Source organism: Trichoplusia ni, chromosome 5 (assembly GCF_003590095.1).
Source record: "Trichoplusia ni isolate ovarian cell line Hi5 chromosome 5, tn1, whole genome shotgun sequence".
Taxonomy (NCBI): domain Eukaryota; kingdom Metazoa; phylum Arthropoda; class Insecta; order Lepidoptera; family Noctuidae; genus Trichoplusia; species Trichoplusia ni.
Window position 1 is genome coordinate 17197135 of NC_039482.1, and position 19530 is coordinate 17216664.

At 36.6% G+C, this 19530-nt stretch overlaps 1 protein-coding gene across 1 annotated transcript; it reads right to left on the minus strand.

The window, feature by feature from the left end:
- Window positions 1-16881: 16881 nt before the first annotated feature.
- LOC113494083 lies at window positions 16882-19450 on the minus strand. The gene is made up of 2 exons (XM_026872229.1): window positions 18952-19450; window positions 16882-16970 (listed from the first exon to the last, which is right to left on the minus strand). Exons 1-2 carry the CDS (start codon window positions 19448-19450, stop codon window positions 16882-16884), a joined length of 588 nt encoding a protein of 195 aa, XP_026728030.1.
- Window positions 19451-19530: the final 80 nt, after the last annotated feature.

Sequence of the window (19530 nt, forward strand, 5' to 3'; positions counted from 1 at the left end):
GACAAAAAAGAGACATTTTACCCACTTAATGTTTCAGACTTGTGCACTATATCATCATCATCATCATCTCAGCCTATAGCAGTCCACTGCTGGACATAGGCCTCTCCATATGTTCTGCAGCGCGACCGGTTCATTGCCACCTGCACTATATAATCCCTACTAATATTATAAATGTGAAAGTAACTCTGTCTGTCTGTCTGTTACGCTTTCACGTCTAAACCACTGAACTTATTTTAATGAAATTTGGTACAGGCATAGAGTTGACCTTGAGAAAGAACATAGGATAGTTTTTATCGAAGACTTTTGAACAGTTCTCTTGGAAACGCGATATAACCGACATCGACGCGGGCGAAAAGCTAGTACACTGTAATATACTTAATATTTCAGAATTCGGTCAGAAGGTTAATAACGTGTGAAGTGTATGCGTCATTAGCTCTTGTTGTAAACATTATCACCCGCTATCAGTAATCTGTTTGTTTGGTGATGCATTTGCGAATTACATCGTGATAAGGAGAGCTACGTTGCCCGAATTTATGTAGTTTTTGCATTAAGGATTGAGGTGGGTTATGTTGAGTAATATAGCCAAGAATACAACAGCCAAAATGTATAATGAAGCGTGGCGCGAGGGAGTTTGTTGCGCAGTTTCATTTCTCACAGCAAAAGCACTGAGGGAGTGGTGAAAGGTGGGCGAATCTTTTTCCTGTTCAATAAACGATTTGAAATTAAAAAAAAATGAATAAAATGATTGTATTTATTTTCGAAATTGTACTCTTTTTTGCACATTCCTAGTGAGAAACAAAACATTTTGATTTTGTTTATATAGGCATGCTTACCTATATGGTTAGTCAGTAAATAAATAGTAAGGATCTTAAAAAAATCGCAGGACCGTTATGTTAAATTACATCATCATCGTATCATAACATATAGTTAATACCCGATGACAGGATTTTTATTTAAACAGAATTTGATAGTCATAATGATACGAAACATATTATCATTTTCGAGGAAGGCTCTCATACAATCATTTATGATAATACGAAGTTGTAGGTTCGAAAGGATGAAGGACGCTTATGATTTATTCAAAGTAATATTATACTTTTCTTTATGAGATCATGAGATCATATATTTGTAAAAATTGAAGTTTTAGATTGGTAACAATTTTATTCTAAATTAAACTTACAACGTTTTTGTTAAATATGCTGTAGCAACCTATTATGTGAGGCAACACTTATGTTTGATATATAGATGTTTTTTTGTTTTGTTACACTGGCAACTCTCTCTCTGCAATCGGTCATGGTGGACGTCGGGCGTTTGTAAATCTTCATCTAAATAAAAATCCATTGTGTGTTAACTCTGCATCTGCATTTTATTCCAAAAGTCCTAACAGGTTATGGGCCCAGGCCCGTAAACGTATTTAGGTGAAGATTGGCTTTGGATTAATCGTCTGGAAGGAGCTTGGTCGGGTGTCGACAAGCAAGAAGGAACGCGGTGGCGGCCGGCATTTTTGGCGTCACTCGGTTTGCTTTGTTATTGCGAGACGAAATATCAAGATGGAAAAGCTCGGCGTAATACGACTGGAGGGAGCAAAGAACTGGAGCGTCTGGAGATTCCAGATGGCGGTGATTTTGAGAGAACAAGGATTATACCAGGTTGTAACGAATCCGAATCTCAAACCCAGTAATGGCAGTGCAGCGGCAGCGACAAAACCAGATGAAGTGTCGGCGAAGCCCGGTCAGGCGTCAGCGGAGCCCGAGCAGGCGTCGGCAGACAAGGATTTGAAGGCGATGAGTGCAATTGTGACAAGATTGGCGGAACCAGTTCTACATCAAGTAATTACTTGTCAAACAGCGCATGAAGTATGGAACCGGCTGCACAGTATATATGAAAAAAGTGGAGAAACGTCACTGATGCTGCAACAGCAGCGATTCTTTGCCCTAAAATTTGAAAATGACATGAGTGTCGCGGACTTTATTTCCAAGGTGCAGGAACAGCAGCAGATCTTGAGGCGACTGGGAGAAGCGGTAACCGACAGGATGGCTATGTCGAAAATCATCATGTCACTTCCACCGAAGTATTCTCACTTTGTTAGTGCGTGGGAATCATGTGCAGAAGAAAAACAGACTGTTGATAATTTAACGGCACGGCTCTTGGTTGAAGAGGAACGTCTAAATAATAAGAGTAGCAGTAAGGTAGACGAAAGTGTAGCATTGTTTTCTAAAGGTCAAAAAGGTAAAAACAAAGGTAATTATAAATGTTTTTTATGTAACAAGTCAGGTCATTTGAAGAAAGATTGTAAGCTTAAAGATGTGTGTTTTAACTGTCAAAAGCCAGGTCATTTTAAGGACAAATGTAAAGCTACTAAAAATAATAAGAAAACTGAAAATGCTTTTGTGTCTAAAGTGCCAGTTAGCGCAAGTGATCGTTTAATAGATGAAAAATGGTTGGTAGACAGCGGTGCCAGTCACCATATGACATATCAGAAGGAATTATTTTGTGAATATGAAAGGTTATCCACTCCTAAGGTTGTGATGATAGGTGATGGACGACACCTAAATGCTCTAGGTATAGGCAAAATAAAATTAATGGCATTTGATGGTGAAGAATATGTCAGTTGCTCGATAAACAATGTTTTGCATGTTCCTAAATTAAAGATTAATTTATTTTCTGTAGGTAGTGTGGTATGCAATGGTTTTCAAGTGAGTATGACTAATGATCAGTGTGTATTTTCCAAGGATAATAGAGTGTGTGCTATTGCTAATAAGGAATCATGTTCGAAGCTGTATGTAATGGACTTTAAGTCAGAATCTTTGGCGGCTAATGTAGCTAAACTTGAGTTAAGTGAATGGCATGAGAGGTTAGTACATCAAAATTTTACGGAAGTGAAACGAATTTTAAAGAAAAATAATATTGATTTTAGTGAGTCACCAATTGACACATGTACAGCTTGTGTACAAGGCAAACAGCATAGATTACCATTTGATAGTAGTAGAAGATCTACAAGTAAGACAGGTGAGTTGGTGCATGCTGATTTGTGTGGGCCAATAGAAGAAAAGTCAATAGGAGGGTCAAGGTACTTTCTTTTATTAAAGGATGATTTCTCAAACTATAGGACAATTTATTTCTTAACTTACAAGTCGGAAACTGTTGAAAAGATTAAAGAATTTATTATGAGGGCAAAAACATTAAATAATCCAGTTTGTACACTTCGCAGTGATAATGGGACAGAATTTGTAAATGCAGAAATGAAAACCTTATTGGCAGAGCATGGAGTGACACATGAGACTACAGTACCTTATTGTCCAGAGCAAAATGGGAAAGCTGAAAGAGATATGAGGACTCTAGTTGAAGGAGCAAGAACTTTGTTGCATGCAAAAAGAATGGACAAAGTATTCTGGGCTGAAGCGATTAACACAGTTGTGTACACTCTAAATAGAACTTACCATAGCAAAGAAGAAGGAAAAACACCATACGAGTCATGGTCAGGGAAAAAGTTTGATGTAAATGGTTTACATACATTTGGCAGTGAAGTCTTTGTGCACATACCAAAAGAAAAAAGGAGGAAATTTGATGCAAAAGGAGAAAAAGGTATTTTTGTAGGTTACGGAGAGTACACAAAAGGGTTTAGGATCTATTTTCCAAGGAAAAATGCAGTGGAAGTAGTGAGAGATGTTACATTTGTGAAGAAACATGATAAACCTGAAAAAGCAGAGCAGGAAGAAGAGTGTATATATTTAGATATAGAAGAAAACTTGAACAATGAAGAATACCAGTCTGTGTCGAACACTGAAGAAAATGAAGAATTTGAGGATTGTGAGGAAAGTGACAATATCATGCAAGAAGTGGAATTTCTAGAAGAGGAAATTATAGAGGATGAAGAAATTCAAGAAGTAAATGATAGTAGAAGAACACGCTCTAGAAAAGCACCCAATTGGTTTGATGATTATGAGGTTGGTTTTATAAGCATGCATAATGAACCTAGTACCCTTAAGGAAGCCATGGAGTGTGAAGACAAAGAAAATTGGATAGAAGCTATGAACAGAGAAATTACCACATTGAAAGAAAATAATACATGGAGTGAAGTAGCAATGGTGCCAAAGGGAATAAAGGTAATAAACAGTAAATGGGTGTACAGGATAAAAGAAAATCCAAGCCAAGAAATTCAATACAAGGCCCGATTAGTTGCTAGGGGTTTTGAGCAGACTGATATGGATGGTGCAGAAGTTTATGCCCCCGTTGCAAGTTTGACTTCTTTCCGTACTTTGTTAGCTGTAGCAGTAAAAAAGAAACTTCCAGTATACCAGATGGATGTAACAGGAGCCTTTCTTTACGGTGACATTGATGAACCTGTGTACATGAAACTACCTAATGGAGGAATAGGTAAATTAAATAAGTCTATATACGGATTGAAGAAAAGTCCTAAGTACTGGAATAGAAAGTTTAATGATTTTATGTGTAGTGATGGTTTCATAAAATCCAAAAATGATCCATGTTTGTATTTTAAATGTTGTAAGGAGTATTCCATTTATGTGCTAATTTTTGTAGATGATTTGCTATATTTTAGTGATAGTGACATACAGATCAGAAAGTTCAAGGAGAAATTGTGTAAGAACTTTGCTATGAAAGATTTAGGTATGGCTTGTAACTATTTAGGTATTAGCATTGAGCAGGATGTAGAAAATGGAAAGACTGTTATAAATCAGAAGGATTATTTGTTAAAAGTATTAAGAAAGTATGGGATGTCTGATTGCAAAGCTTGTAACATACCTATTGATCAGAATTTTAAGTTTGAATTGTTAAGAAGGGAAAAATCTGAAAGTAAAGAAATCGAATTGAAATGTAGGCAGATAATTGGAAATTTGCTGTACGCTTCTAATGCTACAAGGCCTGATTTGTGTGTAGCGATTGGTTTCTTAAGTAGATATCAGCACTGTGCTAGTATGTTGCTATTAAAATGTTTACAGCGTGTATTGAGATATGTGAAAGGTACAGTAGATTTGTCATTGGTGTATGGTTGTAATGGTAATGATAAATTGGAGGGTTATGTTGATGCTGATTGGGCTGGTGACACAAAAGACAGAAAATCTACTTCAGGATATATATTTAAAGTATTTGATTGTGTAATATCTTGGTGTACTAAAAAGCAATTATGTGTATCTTTGTCATCAACTGAGGCAGAATATGTAGCACTGTGTTTAGGTATAGTTGAGTCATGCTTGTTAAAAAACTTATTATTAGATTTTGGATTTAAATTGGAAGTAAAGATTAATGAGGATAACCAGAGTGTAATCAAAATAGCAGAAAACAATTTCAGTAATAAGAGGCTTAAGCATATTGATGTAAAATATCATTTTATCATAGAGAAAATTAATGACGGTTGTGTAAGTCTATCCTATGTTAGTAGTTCTGATAATCTTGGAGATATGTTTACTAAAGCATTAGGTGGACAGTTGTATGTAAAACTTAGAAGTAAGATTTTAAAATAAGTTTTCCATTAAGGGGGTGATATTTTACTAGTGTTGCTTCTGAATTTGTTTTAATTTTTACTGATTTTGTTAAGGGGCTGGATGTGTATTATGTTGTTAAGGCAAGTGTGTCCACTGTGTTATAAAGGGGTAGTTATCTTTGATGTTGTTATGCTAGAGTTGCTAGACATAAAGGTAAAGTTAGATATATTAGTTTAAGCAGGTTAATCAATCAAAAATTAAGTGTTGAGGGGGTGTGTTAAATATGCTGTAGCAACCTATTATGTGAGGCAACACTTATGTTTGATATATAGATGTTTTTTTGTTTTGTTACACTGGCAACTCTCTCTCTGCAATCGGTCATGGTGGACGTCGGGCGTTTGTAAATCTTCATCTAAATAAAAATCCATTGTGTGTTAACTCTGCATCTGCATTTTATTCCAAAAGTCCTAACAGTTTTTAATGTCTCTAATTAACAGTCTATAATAAAACATAGAAACCCCCTTCAGTAACCCGCTAGACAAATAATTTTTAATTACTACAAAACAAAATAAATTGAAATCTGAGCGATATCCGTTCGGGAGCCAAGATGCCACAGACAGACATACATTTCAAACTTACAGCACCCCTCTTTTTGCGTCGGAGATAAAATAACTGAGATATCATGTCACTTACCAATAACATAAAATTGACTGATGCCTCAGCATTCGGTCCAACAGTAAGTCACGTGACAAAGAGACGAATAGCATTATAAATATTTATTTACTGACCAGTTTACTTATCTTCACATAGCTCGGTCTGAACCGGGGGTTTTGGCTAACAGCCAGCCTTCATCTGTTATTTTGACCTATAAACAGTGCGGAGATTGTGTAGCAATATTTTGATAAGTCATCCCTCAGTTCGATGACTTTTTAGCGGTCGATATTTGGGTCAGTGTTTACTTTAAAAAAAGGGTGTATAGGTAGTATGTAGCTTTGGGATTTAAAGGAAAAAATAGGTATTAAGCCTCAATCTATATCTATATACTAATATATAAAGTTGAAGAGTTTGTTTGTTTGAACGTGCTAGTCTCAGGAACTACTGGTCCAAATTGAAAAATTATTTTTGTGTTGAATAGACCATTCATCGAGGAAGGCTTTAGACTATAAACCATCACGCTGCGACTAATAGGAGCTAAGATACAATGGAAAATATGAAAAATGCAGGGCAGGTATAAATTATAACTTATATCTTCTACCCACGGGGACGAAGTCGCGGGCATTATCAGTTCCTTACACAGGAAAACCAACTTAGAACAGGCATAAATACGTATTAAGGATTTTTTTAAATAACTTCTTATTTTATGGACTAAAAATATTTTTACTGAATCATCAATCCTATTGCCGTGCATAGGCCTCGTTCCATGTTTGGAAGGTGACTACTAACCAATTACACTTCACAACCATCAAAATGATTAACAAATTAACTATAATAACAAAAGAAGATACATTACTCTTAATAAAAAAATCATTGTCAGTAACATGACAGCTGTAGGTCAGTAGGTACACTCTGTTACAAAATCATTGCCACCTTTCTCAATGTACTCTAGTAATGAAAAAATAATGTGACGTGCAAGAGACATACGTCCACGGAGGTACAGGTTCTCTGCGTGAATTTGTCGTGAAAAAGGTTATTCGTGAAGTTACTTAAGATAAAGGACTATATGGAAGGCCTTTTAAGAATAAAGAATAACTTTATTGTTAACCGGATTATTTTTGAACATCCAGACGAATTTCAACAATAAGACCTTAGGAATTAAAAGTTTGCATTGAGTATAAGTTAATGTCAAATTCATTAAGGAAATTAAAAAAATAAACATAAATATTTTTTAATATCTTAAATAGGTTATTATATGTATAATGTTTGTTTATTCTCTTCTTTATAGTTCTCTAGCTAAATATAGTGTTTCAAAGTATTCCAAGTTTATTCTTATAAAAAAGCATTTTAAATAAAAGTTCAGAAATCTCTGTACAAATTATTAAAAATACACATCATACATGTATAACCATGTCTTGTTAAACTACCAGCGACCAAAAAAAAAACATTATAAGCCAATGACAACTATAAATAATGGTAACTTACACGTACCACAAAATCATTTTCTATTCCAAAAAGGCTTTAACCAGGCGAGCTACAAAAAGTCAACATTATTCCAGTGTCTGACAGTCACTTAGTCCCGCCCAGCGCGCCCTTACGTCCTACGCCTAATCCTGTCAGTGACACGTCACAGCAAAAAATATCTCTCCGAGAAACTATTATCGTCGCAAACACTTGACACGAGCACTACTAATTGTTTAACTCGATATTAAGTCATAGAAGTGAAATGAGTGAGTGAGTTTTCAAATGCACTGTGTTGAAGTTTTTCATTATAATTATAGAGGTTTTTCTAGATGTTCTACAACTCGACTATATGTGCAACTGATCTGGTGGCACGGCAGTGCCCCAACCAATTTTCTAATTACTTAAACTTCGCATTAAGCGACTAAGTAAAACTAATGACTAGGTTAAGAACGAAAGAAGAAGAAATTATATATGGTACCAGTATCAATCATTCACTTTTACTCCGTAATAAACAAAAAACAGTGTGAAAGGATCGAGTTCTTTACGTGAGTTTACTACCAATAGTAGTGGCAATATAGGGAGACACTAACGGGTCAACGCGTACAGAACAGTTATTTAGAACTTGTAGTCGAGAATTAACTGTGTGCTGTTCGTACCAAAAATGTTTTTAACACTTCACTTTGTACTGACACCTATTTTAGACAACATTTTCTAATTATTATGATAAAGTTACAACAAGTAATACTTATTTTTTTCGATTCTATTAATTAGTTAAAAAAAGACTTTTTTTTTATACAGGCTTACCCAGTCACGATGACATAGTCATAATGAGTAAAAGCCTTTTAAGATTATTAAATGATGCAACTCGGGGGTGCCCGGCTAGTTTCGGACCCAACCGGAGTCCTTAATCATAAGCTGACGCGGCGGGATCGCGAGTAGCCTTTTAAGATTGTCTCTAAGGGTGTTAGGCTGATAGTAATAGCCTGGTCACATACCGATTTAGGCCAAATCCCAAATTCCATTTCTAGGCCAACTAGTTAGGCAATTTATTTGGATCTGTTTCAGCACACACTAAATCATTATAAATGGGTCGTGTATAGCGTTGGTCGCTTGCACTATTTGCTGCATATCTCTTCTGGTATTCACCTCTTACTCTTGCCCATTATTTTGCATATCATTCTATCTCCTTCTTTTTCTTCCTCTATATGAAAGCTAAACTCTTTTCTGAAAAAAAAATGATCTTCCCAAATAAAGCATCAGTTGATGACAAGTTGGTACCTATCTATCAATTCAGAATATCGAGGGTCATTGCTGGACGTAGGCCTTCCCCAAGTTCAACCACAACACCCAGTCCTTCACCCTCCGATTCCAGTCCCAGCCAGCTATCCTTTTTAGGTCATCGGTAAATCTGGTTGGTATAGTAAGCTTAATATATTTAAGTAATTGATTCGCTTTTATAAAGATCGTCAATTTACACTTTAGAAAACTGTATGATTAAGGGCATTCATCACCATCATCCCTATTATTATTTGTGGTCGGTGCAACATGTGTTCTTCTTCCATACCTTTCTATGTGACGTCACCTCATAAGAAACACTATTTGAAGCCATATCGTCTTTTACACTATCCATCGATCCACTCTTCTCCTACATTAACACTCAACACCTTCCTCACCACATGACCTTATTATTATTTAAACACTCTATTTATTTGCAACTAACATACAATTGCAATAAAAACAGTCTTTTGAACGTTGTACATGTTCTCACATTTCTAATATTCCAACATTCAGATGTAACATCAAGTTGTGAAAATTCACAAGTCGGAGTAAAGACTCCTTTGAGACGCCCGACGTTTTTAAATTGTCTCGGTAATGTTAGAAATACTTGTAAGTTTGTACGACTGTACAAGTTTCTTTTTAAGTATTATTTGAATTGTTGTGTGTGAATTTTGAATCAATAAACTTCATCCCTTTTTCAAAGTAATTCTAAACTCCTTGCTACCTACTCCTGAAAATATTTCGTGTCAGGTTGCTAAGAAAATTCGCTTCTGTTACACAAATTAAAATTTCCCAAAATTCTCTTTTTTTCTCTAACACAAATTATAAATATCTTCCAAACAACATAATCAACATTAACATCCTTTCAAATTCGGTTACTCGAACCCGAAAAAACAGCCGCCATGTTTCTCGCCACTCTCGTTAACAAACAAAAGTTAATTAAAATATCAAAATAAAATGAAATTCAATAAAGTCAATTTATTATTCGATAGTTCTAGAGTGGAGACCACGCCTCGGCAAACGTAGTGTAGGACGTCCTCAGGCACGGTGGAGTGATGACTTGCGCAAGACGGCTGGCAGGAGCTGGATGCGAGAAGCCGAAAATCGATCTCAGTGGCGTGCACTTGGAGAGGCCTATGTCCAGCAGTGGACTTCGATAGGCTGATGATGATGATGATGATGATTATTCGATAAACAAGCGTTATGTCACACAAAATGATTAATGGCTGCTGATAAAGAATCGCATATTTTCATTGGATTAACTGTTTCTCTTTTAAAACTGTGCCCGGGAGATAATTAAACAAGTTATGCATGAGCGGCCATGCTAATGTGGAGATTTTCGCGAGTGATTTTAACTTGCGAGTATTTTAAATAACAACTATGTGTGGGTAATTTACTTTACTGCAGGCATAACATAATATGATATGCGAAATGTTAATTATAGTGCGCTATACTACAGATCAACACCTATGCGGTAGGTGTTTAAGAAACAATGTATAAGTTACGCTCAGAGTAGTCTAAACAAAATCAAGTCATTTATTCAAATTAGGCTACTAAGTAGCAATCTTTGAGGGTCAGATTACATTTGACAGCACCCAGTTTTGCCCACCCCTCACCGCTTCCTACGCGGTAATAGTATTTTATAGCGGTTTTTAATTTCACAAGCCTGCAACTAACAGAAGCCCGTTGCGACTCTTATAAACCATTATCAACAATAATGACTAACGAAAACCATCTACCACTAGTAAATAGATGCAGTAGAAAAAAATCTTCTTCCATCTACGAGAGACAACAAGAAGAGACATGCTATAGTTGCTTTATTGCGGTTGTGGAAAACAATACCAACACACCGCATCTCGTTTCATCTCTCTTTCTACTAGCTCAAATATTTCATTATGTAGTGGTGTAAGATCCCCAGTTCTATTACCTTGATACATTAAAATTAATAGATTTAAAAAATCTAATTACCCACGTTTTGAAATGTCAAATTTTGACAAACAAACAATCAAGAAAGTGAGTTTATAAAAACGTGGAAAAAACAATGTATTTATAAACGCGCTATAAATCCTATTTTAAAAACACACTTAAACAATTTAATTCCTTAATTAAATAGTTACCAAACGTGCGCGCCATTTCTAAATCGCTGCGGCAAACCATTGTCTGTTCTCGCAAATAGTCGCCGTTACTCAGCATTCAATTATAACTTGTATTTGTTTGAGAGATCATATTCAGCATTTGGATTAAATCGTTTGAATTAGAAACTGATATCGAAGAGGGCTGGATGGGCATAGCTCAGTAGAGCCCATTAGGGCTTATGCCTGGGTTACTGCGGCCCCGGTACACGAAGTATTAAGGAAGAAACATGGGTGGGTTTCAGTCAGTAAAAGTCTGACACTCCCTTCCGCTCAACCCAAAGCGTAAAGGAGTCATTTGATGATTTTCCATCAGAAAAATGGACTCGATTGAGACAAGATTGACACCAATAATATAATTACATACCTCATTTGTTATTAAAGGATGCAAAGGTTTACTCACGCGTATTTATCACGATTGCCCGACTAGTTTCGGAATCAACCGGAACCCTTAATCATGAGCAGACGCGGTGGGGTCATGAGTCGAACGGGAAGCTAGTCCGGCAATCCCGATAAATACGCGTGAGGAAACCTTTGTATCATTTAATAATGAATCATTCTCACGATAGTTACTATCAAGATACCTTAGCCTTAAACTATTCTAATAGAACTATTCTTTCGCTATTTGTACACAGTTCAAGGTAGGACAAACAAACCGCAAACCGACACAAAAAGTAAAGAAAGAAACTCCTCAAAGTGAATACAAATAGTTTCTTTAACCAATGAGTTCGGAACATTTTCCAAAAGGAATGTACCCTGTGGTACTCTAGAAGTAATCAGTAGATTTGAGCCTAAATGAAAATACCGAATCATGGAAGCGCTGATTGTAGGGTCAATTATTGTAAAAAAATTGTATTTTCTATCCTACTAGTCCTTGATATTATAAACGTGAAAGTTTTTAAGTTTGAACGGATTTTTGTCACTCTTTCACCTAAAAACCTTTGAAATATTTGAACAAATTTTGATACATACCTACTATATTTAATGATTGAAACTTAAATTAACACATAGGAAAGGTATTATCCCGATTTAATATTCCCGTGGGAACATTTGTAGCAGCTTGCTAAAATAACTATAAACATAGTAATATATAAAGCGTTGTGATCTTTGCTATACATTTAAGAAGTGGCCTTTTTTAAGAAATTTTCCCTTCACGAAGGTTTGATATTAATGTCATCAATATACCTACATCAAATACTTTTATTCCCTCTTCTGGGCCAAAAACACCAAAATCAAAAAGAACCATAACAAAAACCTCAAGTCTTAATTGTAAACCAAGTTCAACCCAGAATTTCGATTACAGCATTCCACAGTTTTATACTACAAAAGGAATATAACTTACATTAAAGACGGACTCAAAACAATCGTTCTCATATAAAGAACCCAATTAACTTATAGCGATCCAAGTCGCCGTTCCAAGCGCCTTCGAATTTGAATTTACCATGGATTATAGAAATGAAGTGGATATGACATAAGTTTTAATGTAAGTTGAGTCACATACAGCGAGTTTGATACCGCAGTGGATAAAAATGCAGGTAATATATTGGTGAGATATGAGTAGTCTGAATTATGTTGCTGATTTTAAAATAAAACTTCAAAGATAGAAACAACTTCCTTTATTTTTACTGAGACATGAAACTTAATGCAGAAAAAGTTTTGTAGTGGCTTATACATAATTTATGTCTTACTCTGCGGTAGGAAATATAAGCAACATTAAGTTAAACTCCGAGATCTAGAAGGTAAAATCAGCAAAAGCCTGTTTCTGACTTTCGCAATCTATTCACTGCTTTATGAGATAATAAATAAAAGTGAGATTTTCAAAGACATAAATAAATCACCATGTAGTTTTTGCAGTACCTATAATATATTAGTAATAAACCTAGACTACGTAAAACACAAAATAACCGAGAATCAAATAACCAAACAATAAACAACTATCTATTAAGTAAACACCAATAAATAAAACAAAAGCCGTCTTCCCCAATCTATATTGAAGCGATAAGCCAAGCTTTCGCAGATCTCTTGTATAATCTGAGGCATATAACCCGACCGATTTACGGAGGTGCCCGTATCCGTCCGTCCGTAATGGCGGGTGCGTGCTAGCGGCCGCGGCCGGTATCGATCGACGTCGCACTGCGGCAGCACGCGATTTTCTTAACAGCTGATTTTCAAACGCTCATTGGCCGGTTTATGAACCACCTCCATTATAATGCAATTTGTTGTGGATTCCTTTTTTTAATTTTTTCGCGATTTGATTTGTTTTTTTTTTTGTTTTTCTAGTGATTTATTTATTGTTATTGTGTTTGGTTCTGATTAGTTGTATTTAATCACTTAATGATTTTTAGTGAAAAATATAAACATTGCACTGGTCTTCCTTCAGAAAATTACAAAAGCAATGCCCTTCAATTCAATTAATTCATTTAATTTGTTCAATTTTGAATACATTCACATGTTAACTTTGCTTTTTCCATGATTTTTTTTGGCGAATTCAAAATCTTCAGTTACACGTTCTTCTTAACTTTTGTTTATCATGCATCGCACATACCACCAGGGAATTTTGTCATTTTAAAAACAAAATAAAAATTACCTACAATAATTTAAATAAACTTCAACCCCTTACCTACAATATCTCCCTACAAACTAAAACCAGCATGAAGCCCTAACACCGCACTAAAACCTTCTTTGATTTATTCAAGCCACAATTGCGAACATTACCATACCGCGCGGTGAACATCGTAAAGCCTGCCTAATGTGTGGTCGGGGATACCGCTGATATGACATGTTCCTTCATTCATCAAACAGACCCTTTACCATGCAGCTATTTACTATGAGGTTATAAGCTACAATACACAGCCATATCAAAGGGAGACAGCGCACAAATTGGTGAAGAGCGGTGTTTCGTTTCCGCATGTCTTAGTTTAAAAGGTAGTGTTAGACATTGGTGCTTGTGGCCAATATACAACAGTAAGACTGCTGATATGTATGTCTTTACTGTAAGTACAAGTAAATGTTTTTACGATAGTCCGCGAAAGTATTCCCGCTTGGTTCTTGACTAAAAGAAACGGAGAAGCATTCCAGTGGTTTTAGCCGGTAACAGTCCAGCGCAAATCTTCGTCTTTCCCAGGAAGAAGGAAGTCCATGAGGATTTTCATCGGTTCAAAAAATCGCTTTTCTTTATGGATGTTGTCTTGCTTCCACAAAGCTACCTGTCCTGCTCCAGTCTTCCGTAAGCGCATAAGTCAAGCAGCAGTTTAAATTTGAATGCAAAATGAGGTGCTGGTAAAGGTGACTTTGTGACAGAGGCTTAAGCATTGACCTTAACAAGCGATTTTCAAATAAGATCAAGAATTTGTTACGCCAGTCTATCATGTTATAATAGAGTTAAGTGGTTTCAAGTCAACGAACTTGGCAGCAAAAAGGATTAATGCTGGCTTGTTACAATTTTTTTTTAATTTTAAATGTTAAGCAAAAAGAAAGGCTTTCAAATATGTACTTAAAATCAAGCTGGCTAGAATTCGTTTCTGAGAAACAGTAACTAAAAAGAGTTAATAATACGTGAAAACTTATTAAATAAATAATTAAAAAAAAAAATTTTGTTTCCTAGTTGCGACTATAACTTATGGCATTTTATTGTGAATAGGTGTTTTGTAAAGTTGATTCTGTTCATCGACTTTTGGCGCTGACTGTAAATATTACTATTAAACCACAAATCGAATTTTCCATTTGACCCTAAAATGTCAATTTCAATAATTCTTAACGAAAACGAAGGGTAACAAAAAGTACTATTTCGAGAACCAGTTGAAAAGATAAAAATCCCAATTCAAACCGGTTAAAAAAGCTTTCATTATGTTAATGTGGTTTAAAAAAAGATTAAAAGGGTAAAATGCCTTTTTCATTAGAACACGTTCCCAGCGAGATTCAAAAGAAAATGAAATGCGTTTTTTCCGACTTGTGTTTCAGTCGGCTAGCTGTTTGAATCGTTTGGACATAGTATGAGTGTTTGAGTAATTAAGCCTGTTTTACGGTCTTTTATTGAGGTACTAATTTGCATATTCTCGTATGGAAATGAGATTTAGGTTTGAAAGTAAAAAAAAATATTCAGTGTAGGGAAATTTACCACCAATGGTTGGAAATTAAAGTAAGCAGACAAATTTTAAATTTCGTCAAAACCAAATTTTAATAAAAGGTCTAGTATTTTTTTAAATGTTGCCTAGATAATGAAGACGACCTCTCTCAGATGTATAGAATTTAGTTTTTTATCTTGATAAATAACCTTAGATCGATTCTATCACACACACTTTAAAAATACTACTTCTATACAAAAGCAATTGTTTCAGAATCAAAACATAACAAAAAATACCAAATCGCATCGATTTTTACTCGATTACACATAAAAACCCATATTTTCTCCAAAATGTTCACCTTCACAAAAACGTCTGTATCAAAATTCTCGTCGACACTAAACTATAGATTTTGTAAGCCTATTAGTTCAAACCATTGCGCCCTTCGGCTTACACGACATTAGTTAAGCCGGTATTTACCTGCAATTCTTAAAAGTAGGCCGTGTTTGAGACAGGCCTTGCTGAGGCCAAATGTAGTGAAAATATTCACAGTGATTGAGCACAGGATGTGGCGGAGATTTAATTTTAGACATACTTGGAGCAGTGTTTAAAGATTGGCTGTAAAATATGTTGAGATACAGCATTTTCTCCAAGAGTTTCCACTTGTAGTATTATTTGGGAAGAAAAAACATGACAAATGGTAATTTGGTATTTTGATATGATGATCCTGATGATAGTCTAATTTAAATAAAAATGTTTAAAACTTTCACTACAGGTGTCAGTTTCTATCTATAATAATCGAATTTTTTTCTGAAGGGTGGGCGATACGGGGAGCTCTTTGTTACTTTGACATTCAATAAGACAAGTGCAACTTTGAATAAATGGATTTTGATTTTTTTTTCATCGTCGTACCCGATACCCTAAAGATTATTCTAATTGTGATTTCATTCAAGTCTATGAATAAGTTCAAAGACTCTATAAACTGAATTAATCTCAATTTCCACTTTCATACATACCAGTCTTCAAACTACCTTAAGTTCCTACACTTTTCCGAACATTTAAATAGTCCTAGACCTCATACAACTTAAGTCAAAAGCCTCCAAATGATCCCTAATGTAACCTACACAGGCCTACGGACTACAGTTGATATACTCATAGCCACGTTTACTGAATAGGAATGTTATCGGGGTCCGTAGGCGTTTGGAGTTCACCTATAATGTAATGCCTGGAGGACCAGTCGTTAGTGCTAGGTATTCCGAAAAGGCAGGGTAATGACCTTAGTCGGTTATGTCACCCTTATAAGTACTTATAGAACCTTGTGTTATTGGAAAATAAAATATTGTTTGCTTACGTAAGTTTTTTTTTGTCGTAGAGGTACAAGAATTAAAGATTTTCTTTTATGTCGTAAACAAAAAAATAAAGGGGATGCAGTAATTTAAAATCTCGTGTGACGTCACTTACCAGTACGCTTTTTACTATTAAGTAATGTTTTAGCCCCCACTACAAAACTAGTGTTTTTTTATCTTCCTTAATTTTTTTGTAAATTTGTTTGGAGGATTATAGAGATTCATAAAATTAGATTTAGTCAAATACCCTATTATTATCAATAATGAATAAAAATACAAATCATGAAGCATTTTTTTCATACGCATGGAAAACATTATCATTACCTCCTTCTGGCATAGTCGGGTAAAAAATAACATAAACTGCCCCGATCCTTAATCTACAAATTTAAATTTAATACCAAAAACACTAACTCAGAAACTCCAAGTCTCAAGCTTATATCATCTAGTATTCGTTACGTAACGTTACCGTTGACCTTTTACCGTTTGACTACGCTGTACTACGTCACAATGCACTGCAGTAGAGGGTCAATGTCTCCTGCACTCCAAGGTATACTCTCGGAAGGGAGATGACTTGGCTCGCAGTGTAGGTACCTGCAATGTCGAATAGAGGTCAAGATTTACTAAACTTTTTAGTTGACATTCGGTTCCAAATTGAAAACTTGAAGAAAAATTCTGTTGTGTTAGGTGTGTTAATAATATAAACTCATTTGATTTTGGGTGTTTTTATTACATTTCTAATGCTTATGACTGACCTGTTGGTCTAATGGTTAATGGCCCTGACTGCGAATACAAGACCGTATGTTCGATTCTCGCCCAGGACAAATGGTTGTGCAATGTGCACGATTTTTTATTCTTTATCTTGGTGTAGCTTAAGTATATTATGTACGCGTTTAGAAATATTGAAGGAGGTTTATCAATAATCCAGTCCTTATAATATAAGTTTGCCTTCGTTTGAGGCTAAGCAAAACGTAACGTGAAAGTTTAATATTATCTTTATTTAATTACTCTTTTCATTGCGCACAACATTTTCCAGCACAATGTTTCCTGGGACCAATTAGCACCTCTTCAACTTAGATATCTGGTAAGTAGACAGGACGCTCTGCACCTTCTCACTTCTCCAAAATGCAATAGTTTTAAAAGGAGGAGGATGTTTTAGCGATTATCTCTATTATATAAAATTCTCATGTCACGGTGTACGAAATTGAAAACATCCGAAACGGCTCAACCGATTCTCAAAAATTGTGCGTATTGGGTCTGAGAATATAACAGTAATTCATAAAAGAAGTGATAAGTGCTAGAAAGAATCTAAAACTAAGTTACATGAGCTTTAAATATCACAGCTAACATTTCCTTGCTAAACTTAAAAGATTATTATAATAAATGAAGTGAAGCTGACGCGTTACTCACGCGCCATTAAGCAGACCCTCTATTGGGCTCCTGTAGCGCGAAACAGACTCTTTGGCATTATCTTTTACTTAACAACCTATTGTTAAAAGATTTGCTGTATATTTTTCACCAGCGGTTGAACCAGAATGATAATGGTTTTTGTTGAAAACTTTGACGAAATATGAATTGGATTAGAATGTTTTGTTTTACAAAAACCAGACATTATTACTATGACCTAAATCTAATATAATTGGAAGTTATTCACTATTTGACTTGATAAAATACTAGGCATACGAGAAGATATCAAAAAAAGGCATAAAATACTTCTGTTCAGTATTTATTTAGATGAAAGGAAAAAATTAAGAAAAAAACATATATTAAGTCATTATTAAATGATGTAACGGTTTACTCACGCGTATTTATCGGGGTAGCCCGACTAGTTTCGGACCCAACCGGAGTCCTTAATCATGAGCAGACGCGGCGGGATCGCGAGTCGAACTGACGTCAGCGGCCGCGCATCTCGCTGCGTAGCGCCGCGCCCGCGCCGTGAGCGGCGGTGGGGCCGGCGACGCCGGTGGCGCGGGTGGGGGGTCTGCTGTCGTCATTGGCATCGTCCGTGCTCCCGTACTGGCTGAGTCAGTGCATACTATGCTGACCGCGTCGCTCTCCAGGCTTGGCTTCATATGACATAACGCAGCATTCAGTGCTGGTTTCCACGCTGCCGGCAGTGTCCATCCACGGTCTCTGTTGAAATTCGGGTGACGGCTGATTTCTATAGCCTCCCGTACTTTTCGCGGCACGAAGTATTTCTCCTTCGCTAGTACGGAGGCTTTGTCAAAACGTATGAAGTGTGCCGTCCCCGCATTACACACATGTTCTGCCACTGCCGACTTGTCGGTGTCCATGTTCTTCATGCTGCGTATGTGTTCGCCCAGTCTGGTTGCTACATTACGCCGGGTTTCCCCAATGTAGCTCAGGCCGCAATCGCACGGTATTTTGTATACTCCCGGGAAGTCTAAAGGATCCTTGTCCTTGGGAGAGCGGATCATCTGTCGCAGTTGTCCGGGCGGCCGATAGATCGTCTTGATGCTATATCTCCGGCGTAACAAGCGACCTATCTTGTCTGTGACACCCTGCACGTACGGTAAGTACGCAGGAGTCCGCTCAGCCTCCGCCGGACGCTTACGAGCTTCACCCGCAGATCCCAGGAGACGTCTACACTTGCGCCACTGATATCCGTTGCGCTCTAATACGTCACGTACATGCCTCAGTTCCGCATTGACGTAATCATGGTCGCATAGAGCGAGTGCTCGGTTCAGCAGCGTACGAGGCACCGAAGATAGGTGTGAGGGGTGGTGATGAGAGTCGGCCCGTAGGTACCGGTCTGTGTGCGTTGGCTTCCGGTATACGGTATGAGTCACCCGTCCGTTCGGCTCTCGAATGACCAGTACGTCCAGGAACGGTAACTTTCCTTCTTTTTCCTCCTCTATGGTGACCTCTATCTTCGCGTGCACCCGATTTAGGTGTGACGTCAGGTCCTTCAATGAGTCCCGGGCGACGACAGCAAAAATATCGTCTACATATCGCCACCAGTATCGCGGTTTCACGTTTGCAGACTCTAGTGCTTTTTCCTCGAACCACTCCATAAAAATGTTAGCCACAACGGGCGCCAGTGGTGAGCCCATAGCCACTCCGTCAATTTGGAGGTAAAAGTCCCCTCGCCACAGGAAATATCCACTTTTGAGACAATACGTGATACTCTCAA

Bases quoted from the DNA above. Each gene is read 5' to 3' on its own strand.
- LOC113494083 (XM_026872229.1), bottom strand. From the start codon at position 19,450: ATGGGCTCACCACTGGCGCCCGTTGTGGCTAACATTTTTATGGAGTGG. The intron at 16,971-18,951 runs GTAAGCGTCCGG...TCGACATTGCAG, and splicing joins GGGATCTGCGGGTGAAGCTC to GTACCTACACTGCGAGCCAA.